General features: G+C 35.3%; 1 protein-coding gene across 3 annotated transcripts in view; it reads right to left on the reverse strand.

Annotated features, from left to right (window-relative positions):
• CHODL (chondrolectin) overlaps positions 1–27,361 on the reverse strand; it is a 459,390-nt gene that overhangs the window by 14,045 nt on the left and 417,984 nt on the right. For 2 of the 3 annotated variants that reach the window (XM_065541474.2, XM_065541473.2), the window contains one exon: positions 25,285–25,333. In XM_065541474.2, the coding sequence (XP_065397546.1) occupies positions 25,285–25,324 (40 nt within the window). In that variant the 5' untranslated portion in view covers positions 25,325–25,333. Of the gene's footprint in view, positions 1–7,803; positions 8,267–25,284; positions 25,334–27,361 lie in introns of those variants that run through there. The other variant, XM_005548914.5, reaches the window with a different exon arrangement.

Raw genomic sequence — 27,361 nt, forward strand, 5'->3', positions numbered from 1 at the left:
CCCTTGAGTTTTCAACTTGTTCAATTTTTCACTCCAAGAACGTTCTGCCTTGGATTTTATCCCAGCACTTTTGAAATATTAAATTTCCCTACCAAGATTGTTTTGCAAGATATCAAAAAATGTCATATTAAAAAAAACAAAAAAACAGACTAGCCAGACCTTTCAGTGAGCAAAAAGTTTGTTATATGTAACAAAGCCTCACACATTTAGGGAATTCCTGGGTGTGACACATATGCTAAAAGTCACTGTTCATTATCTCTGACATTAAAAGATAAATGCAACACAGATTTTCTCATGATGAGCATACAAAAATGGTGATGTAAATTAACTCACAAAATTAAGATAGCACTTCTAATTAAATGCATGAGAGCTTTAGGTTTCGTGTGGAAATTTCTAACACCATTATGTTAGTTTATACAGATATAATAATAATAAAAGAAAAAATCTAGGGACAGAGATTATATTGAAAATAATTATCAATCAATGCTGCGCAGGCCCTGGACAATGGCCAGCTTGACACTCTCTGTGCCAGGCCGTGTCTCTGGTTGTGGATAATAGAACAGTCCTCAGGTCCTGCTTGAGAGAGTGGAGACTGTGATGGCTGCATGGCAGGGAGACTCTAAGGGCATCAAGAGAGCATCCCATCATCAACCGGAATGGATATATTAACTCTAAAGTTTGATCATCAGCTGTGTCTACAGAGTTTGAACTGAAAAGTCACTACCAGTTCAGATCTAGCAAGGCAGTTTTCAGGAAATTATAAATATATTGCACAATTTTTATGGGTTTATATACAATCATTTAAAGCTGACACTGAATTTCTTTATACTCAATTCTATTTTATTACTGATTTCCACCTTAGCGTGCAAATTTGGTCCAAGTTGCAGCAAAATCAGCAGAAGCAGCAGCTATTGAACACCTCACCGCTATTTCAGCTGATCACATTTGGCTACTGATGCAGTGAAACTCCAACAGCTGGGAAACAAATGTTGCCCTAATTCCCAGAAAAGTTTTATTAATGCAGATCTTCTGGAAGCAACTTTCCCACTTCTGTAAAAGCCAACCTTCCTAGAGAACAATTACAATGACCTCTCGTCTCATTCTGTGAGATGATATGGAGAATTTCTCTGTCTCTTATTTTCAAATGTTATGTTCAGATAAAATCTTCCATCAACATTTTACGGGATAGATAAGTATTCAGAGAACCATACAATGGGTTCTATTACACTAAGGTTACATTTATGCCGTCTAACTATAAATTACTAAATGTCAACTAGCATCTGCAGTTGAAGACATCCTTTAATTGTGGGCTTATCTACAAGAGAGAGAAAAGATCTGCCCAGGATTCTACAAACATATTGAGAAAATAAAATTCAAGGTAATTTCTCTACAAACATATTGAGAAAATAACATTCAAGATAATTTCTCTACAAACATATTGAGAAAATAACATTCAAGATAATTTGTTTGCTAGATGTGCACTAGGAGCTAATTAATTTTTAAATCTGAAAAGTATTTAAATATGCAAGTTTTTCTGCACTGGATTTTTTAACATATAAGTTCATGGGTACATATGTAGGATGCACAGATTTATTACATAGGTAAATGTGTGTCATGGAGGTTTGTAGTACAGATTGCACTGAATTTTTAGAGAAATATTGTATAGAATATTTCTTTTATAGAAAAGAGACTTCTTTATATAAAATATATAAATATTTATTTTATACATTAAAATAAAATAAATATTTATTTTATACATTAAAATAAATAAAACAAATATTTATTTTATACATTAAAATAAAATATTTATTTTATACATTAAAATAAATAAAACAAATATTTTATACATTAAAATAAATAAAACAAATATTTATTTTATACATTAAAATAAATAAAACAAATATTTATTTTATACATTAAAATAAATAAAACAAATATTTATTTTATACATTAAAATAAATAAAACAAATATTTATTTTATACATTAAAATAAATAAAACAAATATTTATTTTATACATTAAAATAAATAAAACAAATATTTATTTTATACATTAAAATAAATAAAACAAATATTTATTTTATACATTTAAATAAATAAAACAAATATTTATTTTATACATTAAAATAAATAAAATAAATATTTATTTTATACATTAAAATAAATAAAATAAATATTTATTTTATATTAAAGAAATATTCATCCTTATTAGTTTCACACACAGCTACATAAGCAAACAGGCCCTTTTATTTAGAGAAAGCTATTATTATTAACATTCGTATCACTGTCGCAACAAAGATTTCATCAGTATTTCCATGAATAAGTAGATGATTTTTGTCTTTTTTCTTAGCCATTAAAATTTCTATAGAGCTAACTATTGGCAGAGGTTTAAATGCTTTTGGCAATGATATAAAAGTGAGGCCAAACTCATGAAGTCATGGTAGTTTGCTTTTGCTTTCTGAGTAGAAAGGATCTGTAATTTGATTTTCTTTTTGCTTGTATTTGTTTACTTTCTGATAGTTGAGTGCTCAGTTAGTTATGAAAATAATACATATTTTCTTATGTCTCATACTATAATTATATATTATCAATATTAGATGAGTATGGAATTTATATCACTTTTTCAATAAAAATATAAAAGACATATTACCAATTCCTACTGTTCAATTATGATCACCATTAGTTGCAAAAAAAAGTAAAATAAAGCATCCACATGGTAAATATTCCCCAAATCAGGTTGACTTAAGTTAGAATGTTTTATTGGAATCATACAAGGTATTTTTTCTTTTTCATAATTTCTTCTTATCCCCCTCACAATCACACTGATAAGTTTGCTGATACTATCATATACAGTGTAGCAAAGCCTGTGATACCAATGCCATACACAGTGTAGCAAGGCCTGTGATACCAGTGCCAACACTTTTGAACTAAAAAGGAAAGGCCTGGTGTTCATTTTAAGTGTTCTGTTTTCAGCATTCAATGTTACACCAACATCTTAAAAATCTTTCTTACAGAGTTTTATTATAATAAACTTTTATTTTTATGAATGAGATTTTATAAGGTACTTAATTGCATAGTGTGCTATAGCTGGAATCCATTTTCTTACATTAATAAACACATTTATTTATAACTTCATTTATAATTTTAAATTTATAAATGTAGGCTGTGCTCATTTTCAGGATGATGGCAGCAGCAGCAAGCCCTGCTTCTCCAGTTGGAAAATGCCATAAGCTTTCTAAGAAGAGGATGAGACTATCTTTTAAAAAAATCATAATACTTACTATGGAGATTAGAATATTAAGTAGTAAACCAAGTATCAGTGTGACTTAAGAGTTCATGTAGCCAATCAAAAGGAATTTGCTTTGAAATCAAACTCTATACTTGAACTTTGGGTACTTGAGATTATTTAATTGCCCCTGTCCTCAGTCTTCTTAATTAAATAATGAGACCAGTTATAAGTTTTATAGAAATAATGATTCTAATCATAAAGGCCTGAAATTTAGCAATAATTTAGAATGCAGCACCTCATTCCTACTACAATCCATGCTTTGGGATAAATTAGGAGAAGACGACCTCTCCTGGTGAGAGATGGCAGAAAGGTCCCCCTTATAGACTGTCCAACTAGAAAAAGTTGATTTTGCCTCTAGGTGGCTTGAGTTCCAAGCGCTGGGCTTGCCAAGCTGAGCTCCTTCTTCTATCTTTTTGGCATGTACCTCTGCACAGTGCACAATCTGCATAGTGTGTTTGAACCTTTTTAATATTCCTAGCAAGCCTATGACATAGGTACTCTTATCTGTTTTCAAAATGAGGCAAAGAGGGCAGACAATAGTTGAATAATTTGCCCAAGTTCACACAGCTCACAAGTACTGAAGCTGGGGTTTGAAACCACGTCATCTGGCTCTACAGTCCATGTTTTACCAGATTTCTATGCTGTCTCCATATGTCTCACACCTAATATAAAGGTGGAAAATTTCATGAACAAAAGGGATTGATGAATACAAACACTGTGCATGTTATCTATGTCAGAATCATTATCATTAATCTGTTATTGATGACTGGGCGGCTAATATATGCAAGGCTTGTGTATTGAGAGCTTGCTGCTAAACAGAATTAGGTTTTCTGTTACAAATATTTAAATAAGACTTAACGTTGCCTCTGTCTCAGATTTTCAAACCACATATGCCTTTAATAAATTTTTATCTAGTCTTTTTATTTTCCAAATGAAACAAACTAGGTCCAAATTGAATGCTTTCCGCATTACAAAGAGTGTAAGTTTAGCCAAGTTGTCATCCTGTGTTATATCATTAGGAGTATGTTAAAACAGTGAAAGAAACACTTTCATCCCACAGTTGGACACATCCATCTACTTGTATATGAATGCCTGACACAGAAAGTTGTTGTAAATAGTAAAAATTGTTTGTGAGTGCATCTTCTGAAGTTTAGCCTTGGACCCCTTTATATATACATATATATAATACATATTATATATATATATGTATATATAATAATACATTATCTTTTCTAAAGGTAATGTAACAGATATTGCCATCTTCAGGAAAAAGTTATAAAAACAAAACCATAAAATGATGACAAACAGCAGTCAAAGAATAATGGCTATGATAAATGGTTAGTTTATTAAATGACTGGTAATAAGATTAATTTGTTCCTTTCATGCCCAAGAGATACTTAAAGTAATTGCGTCTCTGAAAACTGCACTGTCATCATGTTATGCTTTTGATGATATCACAGAATAGTTCCATAGGCTGAGATAGGCTCCGCTGTTCTCTTGTATCTCCCTTGCTATTATATTATATTACAGTAATGTATGTGCTACTGTTCACCACCCATGAATTTGCAATATTCTATGGACTCTACACGATAAGAAGGGAGGTCTCTAAATCACCCAGTCTCCTAAATAAAATGTGTGCCAGTTTGAATAAGGTTAAACTAATATATATTAAAGTGTCCTGGAGAAATCTGGAAGCACCATGAAAATACTCCTAACGTCATTTTGCAGCAAAAATAGGTTGGAGATCGCTGCTATGCACACTACAAAGAAAAAGGAAAAAAAAGAGAAACAGATTACTTCAAAACACTTCAAATATTTAAAAGTATCACTTGCTCTTCAAACATATCCTCCCAACTTAGAGACCTGAATTTTGAATCCTTCATATTTGTCCTTATGCCTACAAGTAAAATCCTTTTACCTTTGTCCTAAAGAAGACATCATTACTCACCAGTCACTTCACAAAATTAAATGATTGCAGCTCCTATAGATATTCTCTACACATCTGTGAGTAGTAAGAAATCAGTACGGGTCTAAGCTCCTAAAAGTAGTTTCCGTATTAGCATCATAAATTCAATAAATAGGCTTTGATTACTATCACCATGTCACATATTGTTTTGCATATTCACACATCAAAATAAGTATGACCACTGACCTAGAAAAAATACTTTCTTATTACGACTACATGCCGCTAACTCAAGGGTCAGATAACGATGACAAAGTTGTTTGAAATGTCATTTCTTGCTAAAATATATCCACTTTATTTTTAAGAAATGCTCTAAACTTTAGAAAAGGTGATGTATTTAAAAGTACTGGAAAGTATCTTATTGAATATTTTAAAGTATTAAATATGATTTCTGTGGAGAATTATTTTGTGAGTGTCTATTTTTCTGGGGTCAGTGATTATTTGAGTATCCTACATAGAAATTATAAATTGTTGTACTGAAATTTAACAAATAGAAACATATTCCATACGTTGTAAGTATGTTCCTAATAACAGCCCCCAAAGAGGCTCTTACTCTTCTATAAAGATTTGGTGAATGGTCCCAAGTGACATGAAAAAAATTGATGGACCAATTCAAAACTTACATTGACCAGGTAGACAATAGATCCGTTAGAAACTATTGCTACAAAAATGTCAGGCTTTAGGCTGCTCTGTTCTCTGGCCATTGTGGTCAAAATGCATCCTTTTAAAAAATTAGTCTTCAAAGAATAAAAGTCACAAATCAATTTATAGATGGTTAAATTTCAATGTGAATTTTATGACCAAAGACAATTGAATTATTCATAAGAAAAACATAACTAATTATTTTAATATCAAATAAACATCATCATTTATGCTAAATCAAATAGATCATGTTCAGTTAATTAGAAATTTTCCAGATGTCACCTACAAGATGCCTAGAAATGCTTAACAAGAAAACCTAACAGAAGGTTTGGAAAAAATTATGTACTCAAAATATACCTAGAACACAAAATATACCTCTTCAACAATTTTTTAAGCTCTGATTTTACTTTAGATATTATTTTTCCTCCCTTTAAAATGTTGAGGCCTAGGAATAAGAGCATATCTAAAGGATATTATTTAGGTAAATGAGTAAAAAACACCTTATGTTCAAAGCATGGTCTCTGCTGTTTATTCAGTTGCATGAATAATTCTGATAAGTACAAAGACAGATAAGTAATTCACAAAATCAGATGAGTCTGTATAATGAACTTTTTCTTTGCAGCTAACTTAGGGAGGAAAAGGATCTAATGTTACAGATTCTGAAAATTCTGAAAAAAAGTGTAGAGTGATTGTTAACCACAGGTGTAAGAATTATATTCTGAAGCTGTAGAACATCACAAATTGCTAAGGGGAAGATCAGTGACAATTAAGCTTAATATGCCAATGTCTAAAGGTCTGTCTTCACAACTGATTAGTTGCTGTCATCTGTCATCTATTTCTACATCTAGTGACACCTGTTGTATAGGTGTACAAAAGTAAAAAGGACTATTTGTGCTTTTTATGTTTAAAAAAACACTTTTCACCCTCAAAACACATATATCCAACAAATACTTATTGCAGTGTTTCAATGAGCATAGTAAGAGATTTCAATAAAGTGTAGCTATGATCAGCCTTTATGTAAGGCCCTAAGCACATTCACCCTAGGTCATTGAGAATCTGTATCCTTTTGAAGAGACCCTCTCAAAAAGTAAGGGAGAGTAGATGCAATACAAATTGTTCAACGACAGGACAGTGAGAGTCAAAAAAAAGAAAAATCAAAGAAAACCTGGGAAGCTTGCCAACTTTGATCCGTTTCTCATGCGCTCACTCAACAGAACTAATTGTGCACCTACTGTGTGCCGAACCTGCAGTCATTACCAAGTATACCTCGGCCCAACTCCAGCTGACTTCATTTTCTGGGAAGTCCCCAACTTGGAACGAAGTGTGCAAAGGAAAGGCATCTACACACAATGATCACACTCCAGTTCCTTGCCAGTAGTCCTGCTGAGAACAAAGACCGAATGCCCAGGCATCCGGAGGCGACCCACAGCGAATTGATCTGGTCTCAGAAAGCATCCGAGTGCACATAGTGCTGGGACCAAAGTCCAGCTAGAGCAACAGAGCAACAGAGGGTGGCATTTCTGCGGTGGCTCTTCTGTCTCTGGGTTCCCTCCGCCTCCGCCCTACCCCACCCCTTCTGCAGGTGCTGAGCCCTGCCCTGTGGTCAACTCTCATAAAGAAAGTGGAAATCACTCCTGAAAAAAAAAAAACTGTGCCGCTCGTGATGAAGCAGAGGCTCGCTCCGCAGCTACTTAAGCAAGCACTTCACAAAAATTTAAACTTTCCTGCGTGTGTGTTAGAGAAGAGAGGGAGGAGAACAGCACAACCAATTTCTCCCCGCCTCCTCCCGGACCCTTAAGCCGCACTGGTTTCCAACGCCCCGGAGAGCCTCTGCCCGAGGACAGGCTGCCCGCCGCGCCCAGTGATCCCCTCTCCCAGCTCCTTCTTCGGGGGGACGGCCCCTGACTCACCGCTGACCACCCGGCGGCAGAAGGCTCCGTGGCCGCAGAGCAGCGCGGCGCCCAGCAGCAGCGAGACCACGCGGCTCATCGCGGCGCGGTGCAGCAGCAGGTGTTGCGTGGAGCGAGGGCGGCCTCTGCCGGGGCGCAGCCCGCGACTCTGGCTCCGCAGCCTCCCTGCCTCCTGGGCCCTACTCCCGCCGCCGGAGCCCAGCTGCCCGACCCCCTGCGCGCATCGCCTTTGGCCGGGACCTGCCGCCTGCCGCGCCTGTGCCGCGTGTGGATGTGCCCGGCTGGAGCTCAAGACTTCGACGGTGCGCGTTTGGGGGACTGAAGTTAGGGGGTCCCGTGTATGTCCCAGAGGCGAAGCAGAAGCCCCGGCTTGGACCGCACGGTTATGTTTTGCTTTTCTCCCCGGCCTCTGACAAGTGAGAGGCTGAGCCGGTGCTCCCTAGTCCTGGATCACAGCTGCAGCAGCCGCTCTGCGCTCAGGCACCGTCTTATATACCCACGTCTCGAGGACCCGGCCCCCTCGCTAGTAATAATTTTTAACTACTTCGTCTCTCCAGCCATGTGGAGTATCCCAGCACCTCCCCTAAAAACGGGAGCCACTTTGAAAACAGTCCAGTCAGCAGCCCCGCCTCCTCTGGTGCCCTCCTCCCTGTCCCCTCTTTTCATTCGCTAGCGGACTGGATACTCATTTGTGTAAAATGTGACAGCTTTGCTATTAAACTCTGGCAAGAAGTTGGATCCATTTGGTTTTCTCAAAGATAAATGTGTACGGGGATGCCAAGTTGTGTGGCCTTTCCCTTTCTGTGCTAAATTGCTTCATCATATGTATTGCTAGATGCAGGGCACAGCCACTATTTAAGATGGGTTGGTGAAGTGAGAGCCAAAACCTGCTCAGTGGATTATATAATGTGGCAGGTTTTTCCCCACCTAGGTTCTGCAAATAGATTATCTCCAAGCAGGTTGTTTGACGAAAACTGCCACAACAGCAAATTGAAGGGAATATTTGAGGCATGGTTTTCGAAACTGATTTCACTCTCAGTGTTTGCAACTCCAGAGAAAATCGTCAACAAAAAGTAGACATTCTGAATTCTTGGGAATTTCCTGGAGGTAAATGAAATTCATATATTTCCTTACAAGCATCTATCGGTGATCTACGATATACATTAGAAGTAAAGTTCATTGGAAAACCTGCATTTTTCATAACCTGACCTGCTCTTTATTCAAACAGCCTAGCCAAGGACTGTGATAGCTAGTTTCCAGGAGAACTGGAGAGAAGTTCATAGGAATTTAATGCATATCAAGTCTGTAGTATGAACTCTGCAAATGTTCTCATAATGAGCTTCCGTAGAATTGGTATTTTCTCATTATGTTGCTTTAAATGCATGAGAATTTGTTAAATAACATTGTTTGTCTTATAGGAAGTACATTTTCCTCTAACTTCCTGCTATCTTTGGTTTCATAAGCCACAGGTACACTGTAAACATCTGTTGGACTCTTTTATTGGAAAAAGGACTTAAATACTGATACAATAAGGACAAATCTTCCAGAATCAGAAATTTTAGCATTTGGAAAGACCTTAAAGATTATTAAATGCACTCTACTCGTGACAGTAGGATTGTAGCTCGGTCTGGAGTCCCAGCTATTTGGGAGGCTGAGGTAGGAGTTTGACGCTGCAGTGAGCTATGATCCAGCCACTGCATTCCAGTTTTGGGGACATGCAAAATCCTGTCTCGAAAAAAAAAAAAAAAACAGAAGGAAAGAAATGGAATCCTAAAATAACTATAATAATGTCTATCCTATCACTTCCTTTTTCTTACATTCGCTTTAAAAACACAAATTTTTTGCAGAAACATGGGCAGTTAATACATTTTGACCTTGTAGAGGCTATGGATTCTGTGGCTTTCACACTAGCTAATTATTCACAAAAAACAGGCACTGCTGGGATTCTGAACGAAAAATGGAAAACTGATATGCCTCCAGGCAATAGAGCTACAGCTCAGCCCTGGAAACCATGTCAAAGAGTATCACCGGGCATAGCCATGGTAGGAGAGCTGTCTTCCAGGGGCTCACAGTTCAGTGCAGAGAAAGAAATAAAATAATAATTCTGTGTATAAATGCTGTAATGGAAGGGCGAATCAAGTGTCATGGCTAGCACAGAAGATGAGACATTCATCTGGAGGCATGTTTGCAGGAATTCTCTAGCTGCAGAAAAGGTTGATGGTGGTGATCCCCATGGCTTCTCCAAATACCTGTAGAGCTAGGATTCTGAAGGGGATCTCCTTTCCCCTTTCATGCCACCCTGCTCTCAGTTACTCATGCAGTCCAGAGCTACTGTAAACAGGTCCCTCTTTGGGAAAGAATCTCAGTACATTACAACATAAGCACTAGATATAGATTCCTACATATCAGTAGGCCCAAATGTCTCTCATGCCTAAAAAGCTAGCAAGAATGAAGCCATTTTTTGTCAGGAAGGATCTTCATGGTATTAGTAATTCAGGAAGTCTAATAATATATTATATAATATTATATAACTGTAATATATACAACTGTATATATATATATACATCTATTCTATCACTTCCTTTTACTATCAATAGTATTGATACTATCAATAGTATTGCCAGGACATAGAAAAGTAAATATTTGAAAGTTTAAAAGTAAAATCATTACTAGATAACCACTTCAGCAATAAGCAGAAAGGTTTTCTTTATTTTTTTTCTGAGTAATGTTTGGTTATCACTTCCAGTAAGAGAAGTGATACATATATGTAATACATATAATTATAGTTATATATTGTATATATTATATACTATATTTATATATAAATATATATACTGTATATATTGTATATATAGTATATATTGTATATATTATATACTATATTTATATAATATATTGTATATATTATATACTATATTTATATAATATATTATATATATTTATATATATTTATATATAGTATATTTATATTTAATATACTATATTATATATATAATATATATTTAGTATATATTATATACTATATATATTGTATATATGGTATATATTATATACAAATATATATAAATATATTGTATATATTTATTGTATATACTATACACTATATTTATATATAAATATATATAGTATATAATATATACAAATATTATATATATTTATATATAAATATATATACTATAATTATATTACATATATTACATATATATATCACTTCTCTTACTGGAAGTGATAACCAAACATTACTAAGAAAAAATATATAATATATATTTTTTATAGTTACATATAATATATAACTATATATAACTATAATAATAGTTATAGCTTATTAATATAAGCTTATATATAATATATAATTATATTATATAGTTACAGATATTATTTATATATAGCTTATATATAATATATAACTATAATAATAACTGTATCCTCAATGTGGTTGCACAGACTCCCTAACATACACTTTCTTATCTTTAGGCTAGAATTGTATCAGTTTAAGTTGGCCACATTCATTAACTAAGGCTGTTCAGCAGTTATTCTGGATGTTGTTTGACACATCAGGAAAATAAATTATTACAGGTTCTTTTTAGATTAATGTTTTTAAAGGGACTGGTTGACAATAACAGCTTTTTTTTGTTTGTGTCTCCGTCACTTCAAAACATCTGGATGGGTCATCACTAAGTTCGGAGATCAGAGTTTGAGTTGTCGTAAACATAAAATGTGAGTGGTACTAGACATAGACAGGCTCTTTGGAGAGCCCTGGTGGAAATCTCTCTTGGTTTCTTTTTTTTTTTTTTCCCATACAGTATAATAGGGGCTATAAATTGAAATTTTTCAACAAAATTGTATTTTGGAAAAATGTTACAAGGTTATTGGGAGTTGGGGGAAAGCAACAAAATATTCAATAATTTTATTAACGAGGGATTTTAAATTTTTCCTCTTGTGGATATGCGTAAGGTGTCATAGGAGACACGTGGTTTTCTGATGACATATTTTAGTTCCAAATTAACCAAACAAAATCAGAAGTTTAAGAATTGTTTGCAAATCGATCCCGAAATTAAGGGTTCTTTCTAGGGCAAGCAAGAGAAGAGACTTTAGGGTTATGTGAGGAATTGTGTATGTCTGGAGCTGGGCCCCAGGTCAGCTGATACCAAACAAGATCATATGACTGGCAGTCAGGAGAAAAGTCCCCCACAGGTTAACGGTCTTTGTCCACTTGGGAAAAAAAAAAAAAAGGTTCAAATGAGAACTTCAAACTGATTAGGCTAAGGAGCTCAGCCTCTATTCAACACCTGAAATGCATCACTCTCTTCAAGCCCCCAAATACAAAGATGATCTCAGTAAAACTGGCCACAAAGGAATCTCAGGAATAAGTCGATCACTGAATCTCCAGAGGTTCTGAAACATTAATAGAGAAACAATATTTGGAATCCAACATTTTCAAAAGTGATATCAGGACTCTTAAGAGTATACTATGGAATCTATATAATATCCCCAATATACCACGAATTCCTTCACTCTTCCCACTCAGTTTCAAATGTCTGCAATTCCCAGTGAGCATCTGCTTCATGTGCCCATTAATACATCTCAAGGAAAGATAGCCTAAATTCCAGCCACTGATCTGCACTCAGTGGCTCTTCACTTGGGCAACTCAATACAGTGGCTTCAGCCTAAGTCACAGCAGGCTTCATTCATTTGTGCTCCAGATAGAAAACTGACAAATATGATCTTCAGAGGAGATTTGTTACAATGTTTAAAATTATTACAACTTTATATTAATAAATTTGAGATGTTTTCAGATTCCAACATTAACCAACCAACATTATTTATTCTATCACACTTTATTTAATGACAGTCAACGATTCTCCTAAGCACTATCAATAGTATTGCCAGGACATAGAAAAATAAATATTTGAAAGTTTAAAAGTAAAATCATTACTCCAAAACCACTTCGGCAATAAGCAGAAAGTTTTTCTTTTTTTTTTTCTGAGTAATGTTTGGTTATCACTTCCGGTGAGAGAGCAGTGAATCCAAGGTTTTCCCTCCCAATATTTTAGAGATGACACCTTGGCATCTGTGTGGGTGTGTAACTGGCTTAAATGTAAGGATAAGCAGTTGGCCAGATTCCCCTGAGATTTACTTGTTCTTTTCAAAACATGTCTATGCGGTAGAATACATGATCTACCTCATTCAGGAGCCAGTTCCACCTTCCCCATAATCCCAGAAGGCAGTTTTTGCAGAGCTATCTAGGGGAATTTCACTGTTCACAAAGATATCAGAAATATAACAAAGAATTATACATGATTTTCTATAACTTGAAGTTAAAATTTCATAACTATTCTGTTGCATGGTCTGATCATTCAGGTGATGAATTAAAAATATTTATAGAGGCCGGGTGCGGTGGCTCAAGCCTGTAATCCCAGCACTTTGGGAGGCCGAGATGGGCGGATCACGAGGTCAGGAGATCGAGACCATCCTGGCTAACATGGTGAAACCCCGTCTCTACTAAAAAATACAAAAAACTAGCCGGGCGAGGTGGCGGGCGCCTGTAGTCCCAGCTACTCGGGAGGCTGAGGCAGGAGAATGGCGTAAACCCGGGAGGCGGAGCTTGCAGTGAGCTGAGATCCAGCCACTGCACTCCAGCCTGGGCGGCAGAGCGAGACTCCGTCTCAAAAAAAAAAAAAAAAAAAAAAAAAAAAAAAAAAAAAAATTTATAGAACTCCATTACTAGGAATAGATCCTATCAGATCTAAAGAATCATATAAACACATGTGCATGTTTAACCATCAACTCAGTAAATTAAAATTTCTTTGTGATGCTTCTTTATTAATTGAAAGCAATGAAATCTGTTTCTGTTGCTGGCAATCTAGTATAAGTCAATACTTTTTATTCTAATCACAGCTTAATTACTAAATCTGGTCTTAATATACGTTAATACAACCAAACAAAATTGAGATAATCAAACAAAAACTGTGTAAGCTAAAGTCACCCTTGCCTCAAGGGTTTGATCTGAGTTATTAGATACATAATTGACTAATTCCTTATTGGGGGTGATATTATATTATGGTAAAATTATTTGGCTAGCAGAAACATTAATCTAAAGTTTTCATTAATCTGACCGTGGGCAACTTTTCCTCATCTGTTTGGTTTTCACTTTATAAATACAAAAAGAATAAATTGAAGAAGTTCTGTGTTTCCTGACTGAATGAGATTCTATTGCAGAAATACTGTTATTTCATAAACTTTCCAAATGTTAATCATTGTTCCCCCAGCCAGAATGTCACATGTTATTTGTATATTTGCACTAATTTTCCAAATATACATAGATATTATGGCTCTAATGAAATGTAAATTTAATTGTAAAACGTCACTTAATTTATAAATCCTTTCCCATATATTCTGATAAATATTTACCAAAAGAACAATTGCTATTATGCGAGGTCTGAAAAACATACATATGTTAAAAATAGGGCTTCATACTCAAAGAAGTTGGAAATCACTATGCTAGATAATTTATACAGTCCTTTTCAGCTTTACAATTTATTTCACCAAAGTAAAAAAACTTAACATCTTCCATCTCTTTTTATTTTCTTCCCTTCCTCCTTCCCTCTCTCGTTCTCTTCTATTTTTTCCTATAAAAATGACAATGGTTTGATTCATAATAAGTGACTATATCCTCATTTAATTTCCAAATTATCCAGAAAATGGGAGTCCTGAAAATTTTCTATGGTCCTTTGAGTAATAAATCAACATATCACAGATGCCACAAAAATGAAAAATCCAAATAAAGCAAAATAAAATTGAGGGCCAAGTTGAGTAAAAGATAATCCAACTAAGAGACCACGAAACTGTAAATGAATATTTGACAAAGCAAGATACTTTCTATAAAAGTGTTTCATTTTACTAAAAGGGAAAGAGTGCAAAGGAAAGGAATAGCTAAAGACCTAAAAAATGTAAAATATTCCTTTGTGGCATTCATAAATATTAAATGTTTCTCCAAATATATCAAATGACTAGGAAACAATGGTGCCAAAGCCAGCCATAATAGCAATAAACTATATTATGTGAGATGACATACAAAGTTAGAGGGAATTTGAGGGAAAAAACAAAGGTTTATTAAAAAAATCAATTTAAATATCCTTCTGGAGGTACATCTGTCACTCCGCTACTCTTTCATACATTGTTTCTAAGCATAAATAGCTCACATGCCAAATGCATGTGTATAATGCAGGACAGCAATATGGAAATTTTGGAAATAATAAGGAATACTCTGTCAGATAAGTCATAGATATCAGCATCCATAAAAGTTTCTTTATCCTCTAGATTACCTTTCTAAAAGGAAAAGTTATTATTTGTCTGCAATAAGGTATAAATATACTACATTCCAAAGAAACTCCTATAAAATAAACCTGAACAGAAAGGGAAAAACATAACAAAAGTAACTCTATTTCTATTACTTGATCCTTTAAAACAGAAAAAAAAATTAACTGAGCATGTTACAGTAAGAAATTGATACTATAATATTTCTCTCCAAAGAATGGACACAAAAATTCATAAGGTAGCCTTAATCTTCAAGAGTGTTAAAGAACATCAGAGAGCTACGAAGTCATCATGAATACCTTAGTCATGTACCTCCTGTCTTCTCAAATAGGTAAGAGTCATTTAATCTGGCACTAAAAAATCAGAAATAATGTTTTTGTTGTTTAAATACTTATGATGTTGAATAATGTGACAATTACAAATATACATATATATTTCTTCTTACAAGACTAGGATAATCATAGTGGACTCAGGCCCATCTGTGCTGAGACTCATTTACTTGTTACTGTTAAGACTTCTGGAAAAAATATTACTTATTGGGAATAAAATGGAGGATAAAGCTAGACCTACAGTCTTAATACTCTAATCAATTCCACCACCCATCCACAGCAATCCCTCCCTGAACTTTCACATAATCACATTGGTATGGTTTGGCTCTGTGTCCCCACCGAAATCTTATCTTGAATTGTACTCCCATAATTCCCACGTTATGGGAGGGACCCACTGGGAGAGAACTTGAATCATGGGAGCGGTTTCCCCATACTGTCCTCATGGTAGTGAATGAGTCTCACGAGATCTCATGGTTTTATCAGATTTATCAGGGGTTTCCTGTTTTGCATCTTTCTCATTATCTCTTGCCACCACCATGTAAGAAGTGCCTTTCACCTCCCGCCATGATTCTGAGGCCTCCCCAGCCTTGTGGAACTGTAAGTCCAATGAAACCTCTTTTTCTTCCCAGTCTCGGGTATGTCTTTATCAGCAGCATGAAAATGGACTAATATGCGCATCAGTCTACATGGTTTATTCTAACATGTTAAGGACCACTAGAACTCTGGTGTCTATTCCAGACTCTGTATTGGTTTTCTCTAACCCAAGTTAATAGTTCAGAGTGCTGAGAAGCTTTGGAACAATCATCAAGGAAGTGAAGATACTGTCTTTCTCTCCTTGCCTCAATCTGCAGAAAGGCTTTACCTGACTAATAATCTAAGTCCACCTCTGCTTATCCTCCCCCAGTTTTTTCTATGACTGCATCTATAATTTAACAAACATTCATTGAGCACGTATTGTACTTATTCTGTTAAAACTGTGGGCGTACTTATTTAATGTTTGTCCGTCTCTACTAGGTTGTAAGCTCTGAGCTAGTTTATTCTCCACCAGTAGGTGGTTTTATTCTCCACCTACTGTAAATAAACAGTATGTGGGAAATTTTTATGTTTATTCAATAAGTAAACAGTAGGTGGGAAATTTGGGTTAATTTTAATTAACAAACAGTAGGTGGAGAATACTTGCTATGTATTTGGTAAATATTTATCCAAAACTGAATCTCTGAATTAATGTTTTTTAATCTTCATCTGCATCCAGGTTTTAGAGATTTTTTCCCCTTTCCTTTTCCATTCTCTAGAGTGACAAGGGTGGGAGAGAAGAGGGGTGTATAATAAGAACTGCAACCAACACAGGAAGAATATTCTCCTTTCTTCCACGCTTCCTTACTCCTGTGAAGGAGATGAAAGAAGGCTTTGGCAATTCTGAAAAGGCCCCCAATAGCTTCCTTTCCTTTGCTAACACTCAAAGATGTCAGGCTTGCAAAGGGGAGGTTTTCAAGAGTAATCCATGTACCTTGCATTCTAGAATCTTAGGTTAATGTTTCCTTCCTATTCTGCAGAAGTCACTGAGCAGCCCTTACTTTAGCTATACGTAATTTTTTCTGAGAGAGTGGAGATAAATGCAAAGTTCAGATATATATTCCTAGATAGATAGTCTAAATTTTGCTTTTCTACTTCCACACTGCTACATGCTCCCACCGGTAACATCTTCCAATAATATGGTAACCACACATCTTGTGTTGCCTGACAAAGTACTAATTTGCCCAGAATGGTGCAGTTCATACCCTGATATTTAACATGTGGTTGATTTTCACATCCTACATGAAGCTTATTTTTTAATTTCCACAAAAATAATTATTTTCTTGCTCTGATTTTTAAAATTCACAGCATATTTCTTCTCCAATAGTTAGCTGTATAAATTATGCCTCCTTATGTGGACACACCAGTCTCATATAGGAAAAATACTATACTGTAAAATATTCTGTATCCTTAATGCCTAACAGTGTCTTGCATACTAGGAAGTCAATAATTGATTTTTTGATTTTTAAGATTTTTAAAAAGACTACAAATTACAATGCGAAATACAATTTTATCTATTTGAATGTTAATATAAGTACATTTTCATTGAGGATGTCTTAATGAAGAAGAAGTAGAAACTCTGTCATTTATTGTTCAAGTAGTTATCTGAAATTCATGTCAAAATTGTTGGGATTTAAAATATTTTACAAATTTTTAATCAAATTGCACAAAATTTTTTGAATTATGAAACTGCCTGCTCACTTTCTGAGCTGTACCATTATAATTTCTAGTGTGGTACTGAGGTCTCAAAACCTAAAAGACACAGAAAACACTGGAGTCCAGTGGCCATATAACCAGACTTCCTTCCAAAGAAACCTTAGAGATATTTTGTGAAACTCTTAGGATTCATAAAACACACTCTGAAAGTCAGAGTTTCAATCAATAAATAGCTATAATATCCTGAGCTAAGGGTCTAAATGCTCAAAAGCTAGAAAAAGTAATCAAAGCTTGATAGACGTAGTTTGGCTGTGTCCCCACCCAAGTCTCATATTGAATTGTAGTTCCCATAATCCCCACGTGTTGTGGAAAGGACCCTGTGGGAGATAATTGAATCATGGAGGCAGTTTTCCCCCACGCTAGTCTCATGATAGTTCATGATAGTAAGTTCTCACAAGTTCTAATGGTTTTATAAGGCGCTTCCCACTTCACTCGGCTTTCATGCTTCTCTTTTGGCTGCCCTGTGAAAAAGGACATGTTTGTTTCTCCTTTTGCCATGATTGTAAGTTTTCTGAGGCCTTCCCAGCCATATGGAGCTGTGAATCAATAAACCTCTTTCGCTTATAAATTACCCAGTCCTGGGCAGTTCTTTATAGCAGCATGAGAATGTACTAATGCAAAGCTCATAGATGAAAAGACTTCTGAGATTCCAAAAAAAAAAAAAAAAATGGAGGACAATTGATTCATCTTACTTAATAACCAACAGATGTAAATACACTGGACATTCTAAATCTATATGACGTGAAGGTAGAAAACTATTCATTTTTGAACATGATAAAAGTTTCCATTCCTCCCTGGATTTATATGAATTAAAAAGGAATACAATTTAGCTAAATATTTGTCTGTCTTTTCTGTCTCACCTTTAGTGTTCTGGTTTCCAATTGCTGTTCTAGGTTGTCATAGCAACCAAATGCTATTTTCAATAAGTTTTAGTAGAAAACCTGTTTGGAACACGTAATTTATTATAAGTGGAATGCATTCAGTTGGCTGCATGTGTGACAGATTCTTCTATTTTATAAGAAATTATATGATCATATTATCCTTGGTGACTACTACTTCTTAACTCTTTTATAACAAAATAACCCTTAAATTTTATAGACAATAACAGGAATTACTTCATTGCAGATATGCCTGTAGCCAATCCAAAGGGTTAACTGGGGTTTAGGTTTAGTCTCCTCCAGCCCAGTACAGACAATCTTCATAATCAACATATTGTTTTGTCTAAAATATAGATTTATCACATATTCAGTATTCTAATTTTTAAAATTTTCTTCTGATGTTAATAGGAATATACTTGCAGAAAATCTAGTGCAAAATTAGAAAAAAATGCTTAATGTGACCATCAGAAGGTCCTATTAAAAAACATGCTCAGGCTTTTACATATTCTTCTGCTCTAAAGCTTTTAATTACACTCTGGACTACAGAACAAATGTTGGACTTCTTTGTCCCTCATTTGTGGCCCTTCAAATTCTGACCTTCTTTATCTTTTGTACTTCATGCCCGCATCCTGCTTTCACAAATCAGCCAGCACCACCGAGTGACTGTCTTATGTTTTCTTACCACACTGGGCGCCTCTATAATTTTCTTCACCTTTGCAATGCCTGGCTCTTACGTTATTAGTCTCCTAAAATTCTCTCTTCTTTTCTCAAATAAGCCACATCAGGCCGCTTTCTTTCTTTCCTTTTCCAGATGGATAAAACTTATTCATTTAGTACTTGAATAAAATCTACCTTCTGGAACTGTTCATACTATTTAATTTTTCAAATTACTCAGCTGCTCACATGTACTTATTTTGCCTTCTCAACAAGAAGGTAAGTTCACCCAGAACAAGGACCATGTCTGGTACATCATTTTCCAACTCAACACCAAAGTTGTCTATTTTATTTAATAAAATTTCTTTGCAGGGTCTTCACTGCAGAACTTTTGTTCTACCTCCTTTTTTTTTTTTTTTTTTTTGGAGGGAGGCGGAGCCTCGCTCTGTCGCCCAGGCTGGAGTGCAGTGGCGCGATCTCGGCTCACTGCAAGCTCCGCCTCCCGGGTTCCCGCCATTCTCCTGACTCAGCCTCCCGAGTAGCTGGGACTACAGGCGCCGCCACCACGCCCGGCTAATTTTTTAGTAAAGACGGGGTTTCACCATGTTAGCCAGGATGGTCTCGATCTCCTGACCTTGTGATCCGCCCGCCTCGGCCTCCCAAAGTGCTGGGATTACAGGCGTGAGCCACCGTGCCCGGCTTGTTCTACCCCCTTCTTATTTTCCAGTGACATGTGTAGATAACTCACTTTGTGCCCATACATCGGCAGCCATATGGGACCACTTCTTGTAATTAAAGGTAAAGGAATGGATTGCTCTCTGCGTCCCCTTTTAGTTGCATTATCCTCTTTTACACCAGATACTGCGTAAATGTTACAAAGAACCACTTCTTTCATGAGTTACCCATAAGAGATCTTAGCATACACTCAAAATATGCATAATGAAAGCTTTCAAGAGGACTGAAAAAGCAGGCAAAAAAACATGTACCAGAGAGAAACAGGTGTTTCTTTCCGGCTTAAACACCAGCTGTGCCATTTTGAGGCTTCAGGACCAGTAGAGGACAAGAAATAGTCCACACTCTGCTTCCATTTCCGGCACACCTAAGGAAGTCACCTGATAACCTTCCAAGAGAGTTCCTGCCTCAGCAAGTAACACTCTGTGGGGAATAGGCTACAATCATCTGGCAAACATCACTTTCCACTCACGGAGGGAACTCTGATGGCAGTCACGGGGTAAAAGGAGAGCGTTCGAACGAGAGAACATATTTGTTTTCACACCAAGTAGTATTTATTGTCTTTAAGGTTAAAATAATAAGGTATGATTTGTTTTATTGCACTTATATTAATGTGCACAATTAACCAAAAAGCCTTGGACATGGTAAATGTTCTTTCTTTATTCCAGCATTTAAACAAGTTAATGCTCTATTGATTCATTGTGTGAATAATATAATCTGGAATATCATTCTTCAATGTGTCACCAAAAAATTAAAATATTATGCATTCGGCATTGTATGTTTTAAAAAGTTATGGTTGGAGTATAGACAGTATTTTAGTGGTTTAAACTTTTAAACCTTGATTATATTTATTGTTGTAAGTCACACTGTAAAGTATTAAATGAGAAAATTTCAAATATGAAATCTTTTCATTGGCTCTTTAGAGGAGAAGAAAAGGGAATGCATAAAGTCTTACCAGCAGCAGCCTAACCATTATGAAATAAGTCCAAATGATCTTATTTTTTTAAAAAAGGCCCCAAATATCGGCTCTGGTGTTTTAGTAAAATGAAAGCTGAACTGTTAAAGCTAAACTTAGGTCTTCACACTGGATAATGTTATCGAAAACCCTGGGACTTAATTTGGCCTTCTTGCTCGTAGGAGAATAACTATAACAATAATAACGGCAATTAATGGTTACCATGTATCCAGTGCTGTTTTGAAAGATTTAATATATTAACTCATTTCATCCTCATGAATGTTTTATGACATTACAGCTGTCCCCAGTTTTAAAGATAAGGAAACTGCAGCACCAGGATGTTAAGTACCTTGCCCAAGGTCATACATGCAGCAAAAGGGTGGACAGCTGGTATTTCAGCCCAGGCAGTCTGGCTCTAGCATCTGTGTTCTTAAACACAATGTCAAACCACCTCTCAAGAATGTGCTTTTCTTTATGATAAGTGAATTAAGCCAGGCACAGAAAGACAAAAACCATATGTTCTCACTTCTATGTGGAATCTAAAGCAATCCATCTCATAGAAGCAGAAAGCAGAACAGTGGTTATCAGAGGTGGAAGAGTGGAAGCAATGGGAAGATGTTGGTCAAAAGGTACAAAGTTGCACTTAAGAGGAATAAATTATAAGTATTTAAGGTTATTGATATGTTAATTAGCTTGATTCACTCATTCCACACTGTATGTGTATATATATATGGATAGATAGGTCATATATATATATTATATATATATATATAATCTCATAACATCATGTGGGCCCCAAAATTATATGGACCATTATAATTATATGGACCCCATAATTATTTTTACTATTTTAATTTGTCCAAAACATTTTTAAAATAATGTAAAACATAAAAACATAATTTATCCTGCTGTGCTACAGAACTGGTAAGACTGGAGACTCCACTAACCATTATTATTTCCTCCTTCAGATACCTAATTCTCCAGCCAGCACACAGTCAAATATCACCAAGACTAAATCAATGTTTCCCAAAGGTGACTGAGGTGGTTTAAGGTTAGACATAGATTTTTAAAAATTTAATACTGCTATGGTCTGAATGTTTGTTCCCCACAAAACTTACATGTTGAAACCGAATCCACAATATTGTGGGTATTAAGAGGTGGGGACTTTGGAAGATGATTAGGGCAGGGGGCTCCCCTCTCATGAATGGGATTAGAGCCCTTGTTAAAGAGGCATTTGTTCATTCCTTCCACCATGTGGAGACACAGTCAGAAGGTGCCACATATGAAGAAAAGGCCCTCACTAGACACTAAATCTTTCAGCCTCTTGATCTTGGACTTCCCTGCCCCCAAAACTGTGAGAAATAAATTTCTGTCATTCAGTGACTCAGATTATGATATTTTTGTTATAATAACCAAATGGAATAAGATAAATAGTTATATATTTATTTTACATATATTAAGAAATCAGTATAATTAGCACATTGAAAACAATCATTTTATAAATATTACTGCTTGAATAAGACAATAAAATAGTGAATAATTTATATCATGTTAAAGCAAAACTATTAAGTAAATAATAGAACTCATGGTCAACAAATTGAACAAATGCTAAGTAAAGAATTAATGGTAGAAATGTTGAAGACAGCATGTGTCTGATGGAAGTTTGCCAAACATCAAGTTCAACAGTACTCTTCTCTCTGAGCTAAATTTCCACATAGACCAGGCCTGGAGTGTTCCAGTGAAACTAGGGCAGGATCACTAGAACTGTGTTATAGTGTGGCTAGCCCTCCCCATCATTTTATTATATAAAACTATATACAAGTTTCTCCAGTGGTAACTACCCAGGACCACCAAGACAGTCATCCCCATGACAGTGCCATGGCTTGGGAAGCCATTATCCAGAACCCCACACAGAGCACAGTAGGACTAGTCTCTGCCATCCTCAGAACACCTAACCAGGCACTTTGGTAAAGGCCTGAGGAGCAAACAGAGGGAAAAGTAAGGGCAGATGAAAAGACTCTGAAGCTGGATGACTTTTGCACTTTACAGTAGAGACTGAAGAAGGGAAGTGATACAGAGTGGATGAAAAAATGGTGAAAGAACCTTGAAAAGAGATGTATCGATACTCTTTTCAATAGGTTAAAAAACAATGCAAGGCAAGCCACACAGTCATGAACCCTGAACTACAACCTGGATATTTGAATGGCCAGTTCGATGCTCTGTCCAGCCCCATTTTCGGAAAGGCTTGAGGCTTTAATGGAAGTGATAGTTGGAAAAGAGACATGTTTAAATTAAGTCAAATGGAAGCACTGCTGTGCCAAGTCACAGAGTTAGCACACGCACAGTGGCTGGCAACCACGGAAACAATTTCTGCTGAATAGGTTATAAAATAAATAAGCTACCACAGGACACTCTCTGAGCAGTGTCATTTCATGATGTTGGATCCAAAACCCTGAGCATTTTAGCATTTTAGTAGGCTGGCAGGGAAAGGAGCTGAAATTTACCTTGTCAAAATCTTTATTGGAATACTACTACTTTATCATAACATTGATTAGTTCTTTCTTCAACTTAGAAGATGAGTAAGATGGTTTCTTCAAAAGCAAGCTAAAATGCCTGTATTCTCCCCAGTGGACTACAGTATCACTAAATTAAAAGGCTGCTTTTGTCCTTAAGGTGTTCCTACCATGGTCGGGGTTACATAAATATTGGTTGAATTGAATCAAATCCATTATAAAGGTTGAAACACCTGTGCAGGGATAAATGAAAATCATCTAAGTACGAATGAAAGAAAAAAAATCATAAAATAGAAAAGCATTTGTATTTCTAGCAGTTTATATTTACTTCTTTTATAATCATCTTTTGAGAAAGTTATTAGCACAAAAATAATTTTAGTCTATAATGACAAAAATTATGCCAAAAGCATTATAACTATGATTGCTTAGTGATTCATAGTCATACATTTTACCTTTTGATTGGTATTTTAACATGTAATGCTGCTATTAAGAGACATATTAGCCCACCTTTGGACTCCAGACAATCCTCTTTAAACAAGCTTTATATTTATGAAATGCCACTAGACATAAATTTTCTGTTAAGTTCTTCTTTGCATTCATATTTCCTTTGCTTTGTTTCTACTATTCCATAAAAAATTATGAAACCATATTATACGGTGTCAACAAGCATCACGAATAACAAAATCCAAGTAATCATAACTCTCAATAGTTGACATTCTTTTTGGTTTTTATTCCCCTTTCCCCTTCTTACTAATCACAGAAACGTAAGAATATTTAATTTAAAAATCACAATTTCACAACAAGTAACTAATAATGCTAATTTTGTGATTCTGAATGTAATCCTGAATCTTGCATGATTGCTTCATTGAAAATCATCTCTTCTATGTCTTCTATGTAATAAAAGAATAACTATCTGTGTCCTACAATTCAAATGATTTATATAATTTGGTTCCAGATCTTCCCAGCTCTTTTCAGCAAGGAATTTTTTAGCAAAGCAAACTTTATGTGGAGCCAGGACTAAGAGGACCGTGAATGGCATTGAGAAAATTATCAAAGGAAATGAGACCATTTTAAAGGTAATAGCTTTCTCAGGGTAAGTATAGAGACTTTTTTCCCCTGAATTCCACAACTACAACCTACTTAATCATTTGAGGTACATTGTATTACTGCTCAAAAAAATTTACTTTTTCCTCACACCTTCTTTGGGAGGAGTGTAATTCCCCACTTAATTGATTTGACAGTCAAGTTGCTGCTTGAAAGAAAATCTAAAATTCATGGTATTGGCTTTAGGGCTAAATACAGGTGACTAGGAAACTTCTTCTTTATAAAGATTATCCTTTCATGTTCCATGATTGAATGCTGGGACTGAAGAGAAAACATGATGTAGAGATTATCACAAGATTTAAGACTTAAGTCTGATGCTGTAAAAGTGTACAACTTTGGGGGGAGGGGACGTGTTCTTTGGAGTAGGGGTGAATACATTCTGTAGGCAGAGAAAAAGAAGTTAATATTTGTTGTCCAGAAAACAAATTCTGGGTAGATTGTATTATTATTCCACAAATATCCATTCTCCTCACCCTAACATCCATTATGTTATGGATTATGAGCATCCATCCCATTGATACTGGCTTGATTATGTGATTAGTTTTGACCAAGGGAATGAGATGGCATACACTGTTTTTTTCACACAGCAGCTATATATATGCATGCTTACACATTTTGATTTGGTCTCTTATTTATTCCCTTCTGCCATGAGAAAAATATGCCAGTGTTTCTTCATCTGGATCTCAGAATGCCAGATATATTGAACACACCTGATCCACACAGGGCCTGGAGAAGAGGTGCCTCTGCCATCCTGCAGACCTGTGAATAAGAAATGAAAACTTTTTGATGTAAGCCATTGAAGTTTTGCGCGTTGTTTGCTATTCAAAATTGTCACAGAAAATCTTACTAATACACAAGTTCATGAGCATCAAATCAGCACTCTGCACGTACGAGAAGGCAAAAGTCATATTTCACCTGATTTCATCTGATACTACCCTCTTTATGCTTTCTTCCATTTTTATATATTTTATATGCTCCATCATATTGCAAAGGCATATTTTGGCTGTCGTCTGTTGTTTTTACTATATGTCCCTACAACATCCAAGAAGCTACAGAAGATTCATAAATAAATTATTGACCTCATGAGTTCAACCTAAGCATTCTCCCAGACACACTTTATAGACATTTAATCTGAGAGGATTTGTCTTTGTATGGTAAATTAGGAAGGCATTGATAAAAACTGCACACTAGCTGCTATTTTAATTTGGTGAGGTAAAATACAAAAAGAAAAACTTGCGATTGAATTGAGTAGGGATCTCATTATTTAAGTATTATTCCACTATATATTTTATCTCATTATGTCAACACTTTTAGTTAAGATGAAGCCTCTTCTGTTTTACAATAATTCTAAAGATCACTAATCAAAACGAAAAAGAGAAAATGGTTGATAAATCAATCAATCTAAATGAAAGAAGGGAGTCACGGCAGATAACAGAGTTTTGGGATGTACAAGTTCTCTTCTAGCTGCTCACAGAATTGCCTAAAGGATCAGGCTGGCCCAAGAGCATCTTTCCATGCCAAATTATACAGCAGAGAACTGAAAACACAGCTGGGATGCTTGGATTATGTGTGTGACAAACCCCCGAGGAACTGCCAGCCAGATGCCCACAGTAAAGCCAGTGTTCCTTGCGTAGCACAGACATGAAACTAACGATGCATCCCATGATGCAGCCATTAAGATAAAACCATCTGTGGGTTTATTTATTCACCATTTTGTCACTTATAGATGTACATTAAGAAAAACAAAAAAAAAAAACATGAGAGAGAACGCGATTTACATGAGAAGTTTATTAGTACATAGACATGGCCTAATGACTACTTGTCCAGAAATTTGAAACTCTCTATCATTCTACTGTCTCATGTTGCAACATCCACACTCTTTTGTGTGTGACCCCAGTAGCTTAAAAAATTAAACCATTGGCAGCAATGAGTAAGCTATCAAATTAATTAATTTTTAGTGTGAAATATTGATGTAGTACGTAAGAGGACTTCAGGAAAGTCAATCTTAGATTAATGTCAATAGTTTTTAAAAACAGTGAACAAATGGCAGTACCACACAGATGACTAGGATGGTTCCCATCCATTTAAAAGATAAAAAACTGAAAAATTGGTGTGGTCCAACCATAGCCCACTTGTTATTGTTAGTTGTCAGTTATATAATAGTGATACTCATAATAGTGACTTCAACACAAAAGTCTTGTTCTTCTAGAAAGTTGGAATTTTGTTTGTATTTATTGCAAAGCAATATTTTCATTTGGATTGTTACTATAATTTTTCTGTGCAGAAAAATATTCCCAGCAAAGTATTGCAGAGATTTATTTTATCTATACCATAAGCAAGTGAATATTTTATAAATTATTACAATTTATAAAATGTTTTATACGATTTTAGTATTTGATTCCATTAACTATCCTGTGTGTATTACATAATATCATCTGCATTTAACCATAAGGCACCCAAGACCTGGACATATCAATTTTCCTGTCCTCCCATGTCATTGCATAGATGGTAATTGGAAGAGGCTAAACTTGAATATATATATTTTCTAATCAAATTGACTTTCCACTATGTGAAGAGAAAATTTACTAGTTTATTTTCATGTTTGTCTTCTTCATATGAGTATTACATAGACAAGGCAAAATTAAATACCCACTACACACAACATATATGTTGTAAAGTTTTAAACGAGATGTTTAAACAATGTTTTAAAATGTGAATATCAGACACAGGAAATTTTGAGTTTTTATGATAAGAATCTTGGTTTCATAGCAGAGCTGTTTATGTTAA

This window comes from Macaca fascicularis, chromosome 3 (genome assembly GCF_037993035.2).
Source record: "Macaca fascicularis isolate 582-1 chromosome 3, T2T-MFA8v1.1".
Taxonomy (NCBI): Eukaryota; Metazoa; Chordata; class Mammalia; order Primates; family Cercopithecidae; genus Macaca; species Macaca fascicularis.